The following is a 16,549-nucleotide window of genomic DNA, read 5'->3' as shown; positions in this document are numbered from 1 at the left end:
TACCTTTAACACATCAACAATTCACATTATATATTTATTCATTTCCACTGCTTAGTGATGCTATATAGATTCTCAAACAAACAAGTTCATTTTGGCAAGGGCAATTAGTCAACAGATTTGTTAAGAGGTTATAGGTTTCAATATTTTACATAATTGAAAGCATTCATGATGGAAAATATTATCGTTCCTCATGGGTTTCTTCAAAAATAACTAGTAAACACTTTATAACTTTTTATGACACTTTTGCTTGGATTTAAAATAAAAGGCTCGGATATGAAACAAACGCTAGGGCCACCAGCAGGATTTGTGGCAGTGGCGATAAGAATGAAAGCCAAACACACAGAACTCATCAACTACTCACCACTGTTTTTTTTCCAAACTAATTCAATGATTCAATAATCCATTAGTTTGCAGGCTGCCCCACGATTTAAGCACATACTAACAAGTACTTGTGGATTATATTTTATGGAAAGTGATTTCAAAACTGAAAACTGTGATGAATGTTTAAAGCTATGGCAAATTAATTTAAGCTCACACACACCTGGCATTGTGCCTTTCTTCTTAGCCTTCATGGTCCATTCATTCTTCCTTCTTCAACTGCTACTTCTGGTGCTGAATATGAAAAGCAATATTGAGGTAAGTTTTCTTTACATTCCAATAGAGGGAGGATCTTTAATCTCAATATAATCCCAGAATAATGAGGCATAAATTCATTTAAGCATACAAGAAAAAATCTTATGCATGTGATTACAAAAATTTTACTTACCACATTAACATGATCCTTGGATAAGTCTCGCTGTAAATCCAGATTTTCAACATTCCAATTCATTCAGTTATTCTTGTTCCAAGGTAAAATCACTCGTTTGATTCCCAAATTTGTGATCTGCAAACTTCAGTGTCATTTTCCAAGACATTTCAAAAGCAAACATTACACTATACAGTCTCAATTATGAACTGTAATCGATGATGAATCAATCATGAAGCGAACATAATCGAAATAATCACCTGAAGCACATATCTGACCACATGCATTGTATATAAAGAATTTTCCGCAAATATTAGAACTTTAATCATAGCATTATTTCAAAAGCTCAACTGTGACTATGACATGAGTAATGGCTGATTTTATGGGCCTAAAAGTCTCCACGCAGTTAAATAATTATTTGAAGAAAACGACCATCTGATCTTCACAGGTTGTATATTACAACAAGAAAATGTAACTTTGAAATTGTTTGCACACAATGGCATCATGTAAGATCACCCTTTAGCAATGAGATTCAAGTGAACATTTGTAACACACTCAATACCTTAACACTTATAAACTTCGGAATATTTGGACATATGTTCCCACAGGTTCATATAGAAAACTAGATACTATACTACTGTAATCAGCAACATAATGTCATGTTATAGTTCATAAAACGGCTGGTAATCAAAACCACCCAAACAATTATAACAACTGCAGTGAATAAGAGCAATATGTAGTTGGAAAAAAATAATGGTACAACAATCACAATGAAAAATTTTAAATCATTTGTATGGTTATGACTTGTAAATTGACTATAGACTTACAATACATTTCTGTTTCCCAAGAGAAAACAATATTGGTGTAAAACAAACCCACAAAACACAAGCATCATTCAAGGCTATGAAATGCAGATATGCATTGCTGAATTATGTAGGTCGACATCTTAACCGTGGCATTTAACAAGAGAGCTTAATAAAAGCTAAGCTTGTGCTGTAGTTTGCTTTAGTATCTTTTGAAGTATTCCCTCAACAATTACACTTGAAAAACCATTAACAGGAGTACCCAAATTCACCTCACGCTCAACGTTTCTACAGAATTCTTTTCACTTAAGGTGACTACAATTGGGGATGGAGGAGGAGGAGACTACAACAGGGGAGGAGAACGACTTTGGTCAAAAATGTTTTCCTGGGACCACTGGAAAAGCTGAGAAGTGAGCTGTGCAAGACTCAATGCAAAGGCTCAAGACGATATGACATGATTGATTTGTGGCATCTTAAAGTTCAGAGACTCAAAACAGATGGTAATACAAGATCATGACCGCAACTGGTACTCAATTTAGCTGATATGATTTGATAATTTTAATGCCCTTTGAAATGACAGGTTATAACACCCTTAGTATTTAACGTGCCAAAAGAAAATCCTGAAATAAAGTGACTCTAAACCACTATAAAATGGTATATTGTCATATTTAATTAGTGCTCCTGAGAATGAATCCCGTCTGAACAATCATTCATGGTCAAATAAAATAGTTCCAGCGACTTGCAATCCTTAAAAGCTGGAGATTTACTGATGCATGGCATACTATTCATTAGTTATACAGAAAACATTGTTCGTACCATGTGATTTGATAAATTCCAAGAAACTGCAGGAGATGCCACAAAAGTAACTTTTAATGGAGTCATCTGCTAATATGCATTTCAATGCAATGATTTTAACACTACGAAGTTGTTGCATTGATGTGATTCGATTAATAACAAAATTGTAATTAGATTCAAGATCAACTATATGGGGGGAATCAACAGAGAATTAACAGTATACATACATCACAAGGGCTGATATTAATATTTAAGGAGTTACTTTAGCAAATTGTGTACCAATTAAAATAATACAGTACTTCTTATGAAATTTACTTTAAAATTTTTTCAACGTAAACCAGTCATTTTTTACTTATTTGCAAAATAACATGGTACATGCTAATATTTGTTTGCATTAATCCCATGGTTTCCCATTTCAAACTATTTATCTATAGATTTCTCCTCCTAGCCATGAATTAGTGGAGTCATGCTACCATCAAATGCATACATTTTGGCTTACTGCCTATATCACAGCTACCACAACCCCCATAGTACTGATCCCAAAGGTACTTAGATATGTAAGAACAGACCCCACCACAATTTATCCATGAAATTCACACATTGAATGTAGAAGGGGCAGTTCCTTTCCCTGTATTGCCTGAAGTTTCCTAACAAAGTTTTGGTACTAAAAAATCACATCACTTGGATTTCACCTCGGGTCATCCAGAAGCACCACCCACTTAGGATTCTATTATCTGTCGCCAAATGCTATCCACTAGGCTATTACAATGACCTATTTCTAGCCAAAACCACATCAATTTGATTTTCATATAAGATAGAAAACATTTTTTTATCACCATTTTCGATGTAGTATAAATACTTTACATTAATAGGAAATTATGTTGTGGGGCATGTAAATGATTTTTAATAAAATGTTAGCAATTTAGTAAGTATGACTTTAACTGAAATTTGATTCTTTATATTCACATTTTATACAGTCATACTGTTTTAATGCAAATGATAAGTGACCACCTACAATAAGCAAAGACTGAAATTCAAATTGTTTTGCATATAATCCAGTGTAATGAATCCTGAAAGTTGGTTTGATAGGCAAGGATAGGGCTCACCTAGTACTAAGCCCAACAGTGTATGAAATTCACACATCAGGGTATGAGGGACAGTTCATTATTCCCTGTGCCACATGTGGTTTCCCAGAAATATTTGGTACCCTGGTAAAAATTGCACAGCTTGAGTGAAGCCGTGGGTGCCCCGAGCCATTCCCTGAAGTCGGACCTGGGCCCTCAGGTCAGTAGTCCAGCACTCCACCCAGCACACTACCACATCTCACTTGTATGTAATATCGTGATAAAAATTTTAATTCAACACCAATTACTTTTTAAAAGTATTCTGACAAGTCTTAAGCAATAAAAATCCACAGGCAAAAATACGGTAGGAAGTAAGGGATTTGCTATCTACTCTAAAACCTTTGAAACACATGAGAAAAAGGTTAATTATGAATCTCAGTAAAACAAAAGAACTGAAGAAAGCAAATTTGGATAAATTTAACAATTATCTTTCCTAAATGAATTGATTTTCTTAATTACATTATTTTCATGTTTGGCAAAGGACTTCATGGATATTAAAAAAAATAATACCTTTGTGAGGAAAACGGCTTATGTCATTATTTATGGCCTTTCTTTCAACACCTTTTTCCAGGTCCCAATATTCTTGCCTTCATGGAAATGAAATTTGGAATTCGTGCGTACTACAGAGCCAAGAGAGAAATACTGGATATGCCTTAATTCTCTGGAGTGGATTGAGATTTGCCATTATAATCATTCATGGGAAAAAGCCTCCCGCCAACTCAATTCCATGACAGTGCTCTACACGATTCAACAAAATTAGAAGCCAGAAGCACTACAGAAATACACTAGCACAAGTAAAAAACCATTAAATGGAATCAAAATAACCATCAAGCTCTATCATGCATGCATGAATACATATGTTTTTATTCCACTTCATGAAATAATTTTTGCCTTCACTACCACAGGTTAATGAATAAAATTAATTTAAAACACAGGCCATCATTAAATTAAATATTTCACCCCAAAAAAAAAACAGGTCCTACTGGTTTTACAGCTCATATAAATCAGAAAAAAATACGACTTTATGAATCACTTCTAGTCCATCAAAATAACTCTGCCAATTAAGTCAGGAACAATTGATATACTTTCTGCAGTATTCCCACAATTTCATGCATGCATGTTAGGGCTTTTGTTGCAAGTTACAGCAATATCAACGCTCAAAATGTCAAAACATTAAGCTATCCACTAATTCAGTTCTTCTCCAATGAGATCACAAGAAAAGGCAGCCAAATTTAATCACATCAGGTTTCAGTCACCCTCAATTTAATCATTTGAATTCATAAAATGAACACTGGGGCACCAGATCATCAGCCCTTGTTCCAACATCTCCCACCAACTGACACAAAGGGCTCATCCAAATTTCTGAAACACTTCACTCACAAGACGTGCTTCAGGTCAGCAAACCACAAATGCAATGCAACCAGCAAACCACAATTCAGGAAGTCACTGCATTTTTTTAATGCAAAAGCTTATAATTTTTGGTAGAATGATAGGTAAACTCTTGCTTACACCCAAATTATACATGCCTGTGGCAAGGGGGTCACCAGCTAACATTTAAAAAACTACTGAAACCCAAAAAGAAACCTTATAGCACAATACAAGGCTGATATTCAACAGACAAAGATGCTCATCCAGAGTATCTTGGCAATGGCACAAAAGGGGGTGGGCCAATTCTCTCCCCGCATACCTATGCTGTATGTCTCCACTTCTTCTAGCTCACTCTCCGATGAGTAATCTCCATCGACTGCGACCACTAAAAACTCGTACACCTCACCTGGACGCAATCCCCGCACTACGATGTAATCCTCCGCCATCTCGGGATTAGTTTTTTGGAAATTAGCCTCACCCTTGAGCCTTGAAAGTGAAATTGGAAAATGAAACAGTTAATAACATTTGCAACTAGCCCTAAACCAAAAATAGAATACATTTACATAATTATTTTTTTATTCATTTGAAAAAAGAACCACATACAGCAGATACTTAGCAATGTATTTAAAGTGGAGTATGCAACAACTTATGAATAAGGATGCATGCAAACAAAATCAACAAATATTAACCCCTTAGCACAGATATAATGAAAAGAGATTATATCATCTAATTATGGAGAGATGGGAAAGAGCTAGGTGATTTGATGTATTGGAGGAAAGCAAAAAAGGATCAATGGTATCAGGGTGTGATTTTACTAAAAGAAGATAGGCGGAAGAAATGAGAGAATTTAATTAGCTAGCGATAATCTGGGAATGGGCATGTAGGGTAATGAACAAGTGTGAGCGGGTAGGTCATGGATGTACTCTGATGTTGACAAGGGAAAGCAGTTTGGGGACATCATTGAGAGAGTTAATACTGTTGTAAATGAACTTTAAGTCAGATTTTACCAATGGGTTGAAAAGATTTGAGGTGGAAGTGAAGACAAAATTATATTGTTAAACGCATGACGGTATTCAGTATCAACGACCACATTGAGCATACTCAAATATGAATGAAACAAATATGAAAAAAACTGGGGCCAACAGCAAATATTTACAAATAAATATAACTTGAAACTTAAACATGTAGATTATAGATAGGGTAGAAATTAGGAAATCTAAATCTTTTTTTTAAATTTTGAATACTCCTGCATCTCAATGGCATAAGCTGTAGCATAATTATTTTAGCAACAAGAAATCACCAAAATTATGATATCACCATCAGAAACAATGAAAATTGGAAATTTTCAGCCACTGGCACAAAATACAAAATCTCTTCAGTGCCAATTAATTTTTCTCCGGACAGAATAACTAGTTACTGCACTTTTGCAGTTCTTGAATGCTGGAGATCATTCAACATTGTAAACTCAGCCAGATAGTTTGAGTGGTGTCAAACAGCACGATAATCGCCTGCCTAAAGAGACTTAGAGAAACTGTTTTTGATTCTAAAACATAAAAGGATTTTTTCAATGCATGTGAAGTTTCACTAAACCAATTGTTACTTTCCATAGCTTCACCTGCAGAATTACAAAATCCGAACATCATTTCAGTATTTTGTCCTTAATCTGAACACCATTATTTATAATTTCGATCACTATGAACAGTTATACTTCCTGTTCAAAGGGCTGCAATAAAATCCTTCCAATTCCAAATACTTCCATTCCCCCATGGTTTCTCTGCTTAAGTATATTGTCCAAAAATAATATCATACCCAGTACAGCACCATCTAAATGGTGATGTGATGCTTTACTGCCAACCCTTTCCCTTCCCCATAGGTGCTAATTCACATCCGTTGTCAATATGAAGATGAATACCATTTCAGGATATCACTGCAGTGGTCATTCCTTCCTCCCTTTCTTGCCTAAAAACTTTGTTCTCCTTGGCGTCCCAACATTTTTTCATCCACATTTGGATAAGATATTCCCCATTATAGATGAAAAGGAACTGAACACCAAATGTTTACACATACCATATAATATATATATGGATGTACAAAATGTACATATAGTTACATCCCCAAGGAGATGTCGAATCCACCTTTTTAACCCCATTTCAGCTTATGCAATAAACATTTCTTATTTGCTGTTATTTTTTTGATTTTTATAAAAAAATCCCTATTTCTACTGAGAGGGGGATCTGCTAGCACATTTAAATTTTCTTCCTATCAAATCAAAAATAGTTCAACAGCCACGTAATTTATACTTTGTAAAGTACATGTAAAAAAAACTTTTGACAATCAACAAATTTATAAGCAGAGAAGCACAATAAATACTTGAGTTACTGACTTTAATTTGCCCTTCTCATGATGCCATTTTCATCCAATTCAGTTTCCATTTAAATACCATTCCTTAGATGTTAACAAAACGTGGTGAGAATACCTGTATCTGACGTAGAAATGAGATCCTGGTTTCCCCTCAATATTGGGCAACCACACAACTTTGATAGCAGCAAGTCCATTATCTGATGGTAACCTATGCCATTTGAATTTTGGCGGGTCTGGTTTAGAGGAGACAGAGCCTCTGGTCCTCATCTCAATGAAGTATCTGCAAAAGGAAGAGAATGTATTAAAATTATCTTCTGACCACAGAAGATACACATCATTGATGATGGGCTTAATTTTAAACTTGATTTATACCAATTGTACTAAGGATTTTTACATTATTTCAGCACAACTTGGTAAAGTGGACTTTTTATAAGTATGTTCCTTGGTAGTGCAGATTTTTCTTGTCAGTGCATCCATTCATTCAGGTCCCAGTCCCAACCCATATAAATGATTGAGGTCAGCACATTTTGATTATCTATTTTGCAAGTTTGATACAATACCGGGATTATAAAATATGTCCTTCCACAAGTAGATGATCCAGAGGCAAAATATTTTTAGAATGGTTAATAATAAAAATACTTTCTCTCATATAAAACTATCAAAATGGCATTAGACAATATTTCATTTAAGTAAAGAGTTTTAATAAAAATGGCTGTAGTATTTCGTTAAAAATGGAACTTCATGAACATACAAATCATAATATGAATTTATAGCTAAATTTGTTTTGAAATTTTTGTGCCCAAGTTAACTTAGCCGTATTGAGAACAAAGCCAATATTGAGATCTTTCTAAATGTGTGCTCCGTAAATCTGAAGTCATATTTATTAAGGCATATTTATTTTTTGTGAGGGAAAAAATGAAGCACTTGTGGAACTAGAAGCCAGAAAAGTGCCGTAATATCAACGATGGAGAAATATGCGGTTACAAGGCCAAATATGACAGATGAAAAGGGTACACCTGTCCAAGACTTGAGTAAAAATCCTCCAAATCCAAATAGCTGCCTAGTATGGATACCAATTTAAGATATGAATAATTATGAATAGTCTAAAATGTACAGACAGTGGTGGTCCAGGTCATTAAATATCATAAAAAGTTTACATTTAGTACATTTTAATGTTTGTTTTGATTGAACATTGTTCATTTACTACATTAATGCATGTATACTCGCAGGAAATGCTTCTAATAAGTTCTCATAAATACCAAATGACCACTAACGTGACTTGTACATGGCGATGTTTATCGGACATTTGTCAATGCCAAAAATGCTCGATTATTGTTTTAAACAATATCATAGTAAAAAGAAGCATCTTTCCATTTTGGCCCATTTAAGTCAGCAACATTAATTATCTCTTGAATGGCTGTTTCTCCAAAAATAGTACTAAAAATAGTCCACAGTATTCCAAACTTCCTAGCCAGCACAGCATTTCTGTTAAGAAATGATATTTTACTGTTAATGTCTACAATATTGCTAATGACTAAAATTTTAATGAAATTAATAACAATATAATAAAAGACGAAAATGGTAAAAAACATCATTCAACCAAAACTTCAAATACAGGACAAATTAAAACAACAATGCTTGAACCCCTGAGTGGATTTCTTACATAACATAACACTTGACGTGATTCAGTACTTACTCTTTCCCTTCGCCTGCTCTCGTTGTGGCCCTTATGTGTATCCTATACTTGGCACCTGTTTCTAAACCAGCCAGCTTGGCCCGAGTTTGTTTAGGATCTGTTATGTGTGGCTCTCTCTCCATCAATGGTCCCACTTTGGTGCCCTTCACAACTTGATAATAAATGCGGTAGCCAGTCAAGTGGCCATTAGGTTGCTCTGGACGCTTCCACACAAGATAGAGTGCAGATGAGCCCATGTGGAAGGCATCAAACGACTGAACCGTCCCAGGAACTATAGAAAGAAGCAAAAATTAAAGAGTATACACTTTTACACTTAACAATGTTTTCACTCAATTTTTACAACTAATACAATTAATTAATGCACAAGCAAAAACTGATGTTCCCTATAAAGAATTACAAAGAATTTCAGGAAACAATTCAAGACAACAACAAGACAGAGTTTAGTAATGGATAATGTGGAAACTTGGGTCACTGAAGCAAGATGAAAAACAAAGATCGGGGGGTTTTGGAGATGTGGGCATGGAGAAGGATAAAAAAAGTAAAATGGATGGAAAGGAAAACGAAGTAAGGCTAGGCATGGTTGGAGAGGAGAGGGGATTGCTGGAAGAAATCCAAAGGAGGCAGAAGAAAGATGGATACAAAGCATAAGGATTGGCAGTGGGTTGTGGAAGCATACATATGATGAATATGAGGACTTAATAAATGTGTTCTCTCTAAATCTGAAGTTTTAAGGCATATTCATTTTATGTGAGGTTAAAAATGAAATCTAACAATCTTTTGATTTTAATCAAATCAATTTATCCTCAATTTTTTCATATTTTCTCAACTTATTTTACCAAGATATGTCTTTTCAATACAGTCAGTCCTACCTCCTTCTGGAGTCTCAAAGCTTAAAGTATCACTTGGAGGCCCATTGTAGCGCCCATTGTAGACAAGTATCCTCGCATGGTTCATGGTGTTAGGGATAAACTTGTCAACCACAGCTCGCTGAGAATCTCCCTTGATTTTGATTTCCCGTGGATTGGATTCACCTTCCCTGTCAGTCCATGTGTGGATCTGTTAAAGAAAGGGATATCAGTCAGTAGTTATAAAGATTCCCAGAGAGCAACTTGAATGCATTGCTTAGACTCATTGCGGTTAGAATAACTGACTTAGAGTATTGAATGGGCTTCTAAAAAAGGCCCAGGTACTTCAAAATTATATTTTGAAGAAGTACATCTAAGTTTTAAATCATTCACTTATCATAACAATTATGATTTTATATAAATTTTGAGGTGCTAGAAAGAGAATAGCAAAAATGACCTACACACAGACAATCAAGAGTATACTGTACAAGACATGCAAGACCCCGTTTCATGGCAGAAATCTCAATGAAAAAATGTGATACATGGTTCACTTGGCACATAAAAGATACATATTATACCTTGGCAAACTAGGAATACCATTAGCTCAGCATTTCATGTTCATCAACACCAACAAGACAAATGTATTGTCAACTACTATGGAGTTTACACTCCATAGTAGTAGACAAATAAATTTTAATAATTTGTAAAAATTGGTGGGAAAATCACCACATTAGCAGTTAAGTCACTCGATGCCTATGTGCATGGTGTGGAAAAAGAAGCACATTTGGCAAATCATTTCAGCAAAATTATTTCACTCACATTAGTTTTAAGGAATTATATGAAATTACACAAATTACCCAACTTAATTCATTGCCTCATTCACAAATAACATTTAACAGAATCTTACTAGGAAACTAAAAATATATCCCAGTGACCTTTTATTAAAAATCAATCATTGCTACTAACTATTTTTATTTGTAGCCATAAGTACCAATGTGGAGAAAGTGTTCTATTAATCATTAGCAGAGTTTAACCAATCACTAAATATATGACCTTTCAAACTATTATGTTCTACATAACTGAATTCATCAACCTTCAGGAAAACATTCACAATCACATGTTTTCCTGTAACACTTTTAAGCTAGATGTGCAAACAATTACTAATTATTTCCTGGCATTGGAATTTTTCATGCAAACAAATTTGCACATATGACACCTTAAGTTAGTTCATGAACATTTGTCAGCATGATTCAATTCACAAGAATTTGACTGATCGACTTTGAAGTCAAATAACAAACAAGCTTTACACACTACTATTAACAGCAAAATTCATCGAACACTCAAACAAAATACTATTCATTTTATCTCTATAGCTTGGAGTCACCACAAAACTTAAGTAATTAAAATCATGAATTAATTAATCATCTTGACATCATTTTGGTGCACACCAAGGTACGTCAACAAGTTATATTCATAAACAAATATGACAGCACAGGGATCAAAACAATAGTGAAACATAGATAGAAAAAAAATACAGGGTATCCATTTGTAAAACAAAAACAGAACCTTACCGAGGATTCTAAACCTGAACCTCCATATTTAAGGGTGTTCATTAAACTCTCCCTTATGACCAGTTACCATGACCAACAGTTCCCACATACTGACCTTATAACCTTTGAAATTGCCTCGAACTGACTCTGGACTGACTGCAGCCCAGCTTAGAAGAGCACTTGTACTGCCAGTGACTTGTACCAATGTGAAATTCTTTGGTGCTTGGGTTGGAACTACATATTTAGAAAAAATATTAGAAGATATGTTTACTTAAACAATTTAGGGAGATTATTGATAAATTAGCAAAGAGAAACTACGAAAACATCGTGGCAATTAACTACACTGAGCCTTCAATTTACACAGGAATTTCATGCTAAAATCATGATGAAACTGACAAATGATAAACAGATTTCCATAATCAGTGCAATCATGAATCTGTCAATACACTGATTTCTAACGCTGTGTTCATATTCTGGAGTGAAAAAAACTCTGGAATGACTCTTCTCAAAGAGAATTATATAAGGTTAGATAGAATTGACAAAATAGATTATGTATTCTATTCATGATTAAAATATGAGAGGATGCATGAATTCACAAACGTGTAACACATTTCTCTAACTAATACAAATTAATGAAACTGGGCACTAATAATAAGTAGGCATCATTATACTACCTTGATCAAAAAGTTCCCGGAATAACCACCGTGTGGCGCTCCCATCGTTCCGATTTGAGTTCTGTTTTTTTTGTTAAATTGGTACATCTGTTGTTGATATTCCCTTTAAATCTTAGTGTCATAACTTGACATTTGCAAAAGTTACGTAGCCAAGAGTACATCTATCTCTGTGTGTGTTGGCGATTTTTTACAATTGCAGAAATGGATTTAAATTTGCAACAACGAACTTGTATTAAAGTTTGCGTAAAAAACGGATTTAGTGGCGCACGGACGTTGGAAATGTTGGAAAAGTGTTTCGGCAACGATTCTCTAAAAAAAACGGTCGTTTACCAGTGGCACGAGCGGTTCAGAAGTGGTCGTGAGTCAATCGAAGATGATGAACGCAGTGGCAGACCATCGACATCGAAAGTCGGTGAAAAAATTGATAAAGTAAAAGAAATGTTGGTCAATAACCGCAAATTAACCATCAGAGAAATAGCGGAGGACTTGAACATTGCCTATGGATCCGCCCAAGACATTGTGGTTAATGATTTGGGTTTCCGTCGTGTAGCTGCAAAGTTGGTTCCAAAAGACCTCAATTTCATGCAAAAAAGAGACCGTGTAAACGTCGCAAAAGACATGATTTGCGAGGCTGAATCCGATCCCACATTCATCAAAAGGATCATTACTGGAGACGAGACGTTTCATGAGTACGACACGCAATCCAGACATCAGGCAAGTGAATGGGAAGGATCATTACTGGAGACGAGACGTTTCATGAGTACGACACGCAATCCAGACATCAGGCAAGTGAATGGCGTTCACCAAATGAGCCGAGACCAAAAAAACCACGTCGTTTTCAGTCAAAAAAGAAGGCAATGCTGACGGTTTTCATGGATTACAACGGTGAAGTGCATCATGAATTTTTGCCAGAAGGCCAGACAGTAAACAAAGAGTATTATTTGGGCGTTATGAGACGTTTGCGTGAAGCAATTCGCCGAAAGAGACCAGAAATGTGGGCAGAAAACTCGTGGATTTTGCACCATGTAACGCACCGTCGCACAGTGCTATCATTATTCGTAATTTTTTGACGAAAAATGCAACAAATACCATCCAACAGCCACCGAATTCACCTGATTTGGCTCCCTGTGACTTCTTTCTGTTCAATCGAGTTAAAAAACCATTACGGGGAACGCGTTTTAGCAGCCGAGAGGAAGTAATGGAAAAATCGCAGGAAGCACTGATGGACATACCGAAAACCGAATATAAAAAATGTTTCGAGGATTGGATCAAGCGCTGGCATAAGTGTGTTGCAGTCGATGGGGATTACTTTGAAGGGGACAATATAGATTTAGATGAATAAACTTGTATTTTTAATTTTCTGAATAAATTCCGGGAAATTTTTGATCAAGGTAGTATATGGCTTATACATTTAAAATTCTACAACAGTGGAGTAGTTTGTCCCACGCATTAACATAATTTTTATAGGGATGCCTATTTAGTCTGTATCAACAGAATCTCGTCTCATGAGGGTAAAAAAGAAACTTTACACTTCCACAATGAAGATTTGATATTTCACGACCAGGGTTTCGAAGCTGTGCATAATCATCAGGTGAATCTTGTCCCTTTTTTACTGGCAAAAGATTTTTTCCTTAAAATGCAAGCTCATAAACCCAAACTGTCTTATATTCAGCGCCATCTAAAATAGAGGTCAATGCAGTATTTACTTGACCTCAAAATCCTTTAAGGGGTATCAATTAGAATTATGCTAATGCCAAATAATATACGGAATTGTTTTTAAATAGGAGATGAAATGATGCAAAAATGCACACTAATTTTCAGGAAATCATTATTAACTTCACATCAATTATTACATATAGCATCATCCACATAATCCTATGCATAAACAGGAGAACTTTTAGCACAATAAACCATTTCTGTCTTTACAAACACAACAAGGACTTTTGGCTATAATTGCATTGATATAAATTTCTCTCAAAAAAGGGAATTAAATATCAGCATCTAAGACAAATAAAAATCTCTCTCAAAGAGATAGTGTACTTATGGAAATTGAACAGAGTTCAACACTCACCATCTTCTCCTGAGTAGCCAATGGCATCCTTTGGCGAAACATTTGCCTCTCCTCTCTCATTGATGGCAACAACTTTGATTCGATACCTCTGGTAAGTAGGCTGATTTGAAATCATTAGAGAAGAATTTTCCCATTTATTTATTTCCCGAGATTGCCATTGCTCACCAGGGATATCCTTCCTCCAGTATACACGATACATAAAATTCGGAGCATTGTGCTCGATTTCTGGCATTGGCTGTGGGCAGATAAGAAAATAATTAAGTCTCATACCAATACTTATGTACGAGGGTGGTTCCATAAGTACCCAGCCTGACCGAGAGATGGCGGTAGATATTTGAAAAATATCACTGTAAGCATACACTTCAAGTTGAAGACGCTACATTGTTATGTATTTGTTGGGCAGCCATCAATAGTGAATGTTTTCAGTGAATTTATGAAAATGGAGAAAAATCTGTCATCGCTATGTGATACAATACTTTTATTTGAAAGGCCTAAGCCCAATCAATATAAAAGCTGAACTGGATTCTACTCTGAGTGAGTCTGTTCCTTTGTTTACAAGAATAAAATAGTTTGGGTAGCAGAATTTACAGAATGGCTAAGAAGAAAGTGTTGTTTCATCAAGACAATGCACCAGCTCACATATCCGTTATTACAATGGCCAAAATTCATGAATTTAAGTTCAAATTTCTACCTCATGCACCCTATCCGCTAGATTTAGCCCCCTTAGATTATTTTCTGTTTGCAAACTTGAAAAAATGGCTTGGTGGTCAAAGATTTTCCAACTGCGAAGAAGATATGTCGGCAGTTAATGGCTATTTTGAGGAGCAAGACAGTTCTTATTATAAAAAGGGCATCGAACTTCCTGAAAATCACTGGGAAAGTATAGAGCTGAAAGGAAATTAATACATTTTTTCCAAAATTTTTATGTTTTCTTTGTTGGGTCAGATACTTCTGGGACCACCCTTGTATATTAGAGCTATGTTTATACTTGTGTTTATTTGCATCTAATGCATAGTAACAATTACTTAAACTACACATATTAACACATTTAGCATCAAAATGTCATCATGGGGTCTGTGATAACCTCATACAGTAGTCATTTCAATAAATCCAAACAATAAATCCCCAAGAGTACAAAAAAAAATTAGCTAAGGGTCAGTTGGTGAATCCCTCCCCATTGGTATACAATTGTTTACGTTCTTTTGAAATCTGAACAACTTACATCACTAAATAATACTGGAAAGGGACAATTGACAAAACCACACAAAATATGATTAAAACATGATGATAACTACAATATATTTTCCAAATAAAACTTTAAATTTGTAATAGCATTGCTCATGTTTCTTTTAATTTGGACCAAAATAAGTATGTTGGAAATGAAAATAAATTATGTGAAATTCAATGTTTCTACAAATATTATATGGATCCCAATAAAAACAGTACAAAGAAATTATGGAATTGCAATCATAAGAATGATAGTACAAACACCAATAATTCAGAAATATTCTTCACATTACGAACCGTCCAACTGATGACCAAATTATCAGGTTCAGTGCCCTTTCCTTCCACGTTGTCAGGATTTTTGCTTGGGACATCAGGCTGCGTTGTGCAAACATCAGAATGTTCCGAGGGCAATGATGGTCCTATTTTGTTCCATGCAATCACCCGGAAAGTATAGTTGGCCCATGGACTCATTGCCACCTGAAATATAACAAATTTACAATTGACAAACAATTGAATCATCAAGCTGGACCCAACCAATTCTATCATGAGAAAATATAGCCAAGATGATAAAAAAAAACATTACCTATTAAGCTTAAAATACAAATAAACTAAACCTTTGCTAATGCACACTATACAGGGCAAGGGGAAATCCAAACTGGGTGACTATGAACCAGGGATTTCGACAAGAAACTCCCAACAGATGTTTCCCTCCACTATTCTTGCACATTCTAAACTGCCAACAAGTTCTAATACATTTATATGAACACCATATTAAGTAACAATTTCAGAGTGTATAAGTCATTTGCATTTGCTGGGTCCCTCGATGTCCGGCCGAGTGCTTTAGCCAGTTAAGCTACCATTCGCGTTCTCTAACACTCCAAAACTTTGGGGGTTTTAAAGCAACAAGATGCTGTGACAAAATACTAGACAGGTAAAACACCCCTGGTGTTTTAAGTTGGCTTTAACCTCATGGACCATGGCAACGAATACCAGTGACATATTATGTACAGTATTCAGTCAAAACATTTTGTTCCTTCAAAGCCCCCAAAACTGTGTGTGTGTGCGTGTGTGTATAAATACAAGTATATATACATAAATAAGTATATATATATATATATATATATATATATATATATATATATATATATATATATATATATATATATATATATATATATATATATATATATATATTCAAATTCATGTATGAACTTCTGTTCTAACACTTCTTACCACATCCCCTTGTGGTGTTATGAGGGTTATTGTGTAGATTTAGATGCTTTGTTTCAG

At 35.0% G+C, this 16,549-nt stretch overlaps 1 protein-coding gene across 2 annotated transcripts in view; it reads right to left on the bottom strand.

The window, feature by feature from the left end:
* The window catches only part of Nrg (Neuroglian), a 54,332-nt gene that overhangs the window by 14,905 nt on the left and 22,878 nt on the right, over nucleotides 1-16,549 (bottom strand). For both annotated transcript variants that reach the window (XM_071589120.1, XM_071589121.1), the window contains exons 14-20: nucleotides 15,557-15,736; nucleotides 14,033-14,267; nucleotides 11,403-11,521; nucleotides 9,762-9,948; nucleotides 8,893-9,163; nucleotides 7,312-7,476; nucleotides 5,155-5,321 (exon numbers count right to left, since the gene is read on the bottom strand). In XM_071589120.1, the coding sequence (XP_071445221.1) occupies nucleotides 5,155-5,321; nucleotides 7,312-7,476; nucleotides 8,893-9,163; nucleotides 9,762-9,948; nucleotides 11,403-11,521; nucleotides 14,033-14,267; nucleotides 15,557-15,736 (1,324 nt within the window). The remainder of the gene's footprint in view (nucleotides 1-5,154; nucleotides 5,322-7,311; nucleotides 7,477-8,892; nucleotides 9,164-9,761; nucleotides 9,949-11,402; nucleotides 11,522-14,032; nucleotides 14,268-15,556; nucleotides 15,737-16,549) is intronic.

The sequence above is a fragment of the Hetaerina americana genome, unplaced genomic scaffold (genome assembly GCF_022747635.1).
Source record: "Hetaerina americana unplaced genomic scaffold, ioHetAmer1.1.p SCAF_33, whole genome shotgun sequence".
NCBI lineage: Eukaryota > Metazoa > Arthropoda > Insecta > Odonata > Calopterygidae > Hetaerina > Hetaerina americana.
This window is presented reverse-complemented; position numbering and strand designations above follow the sequence as displayed.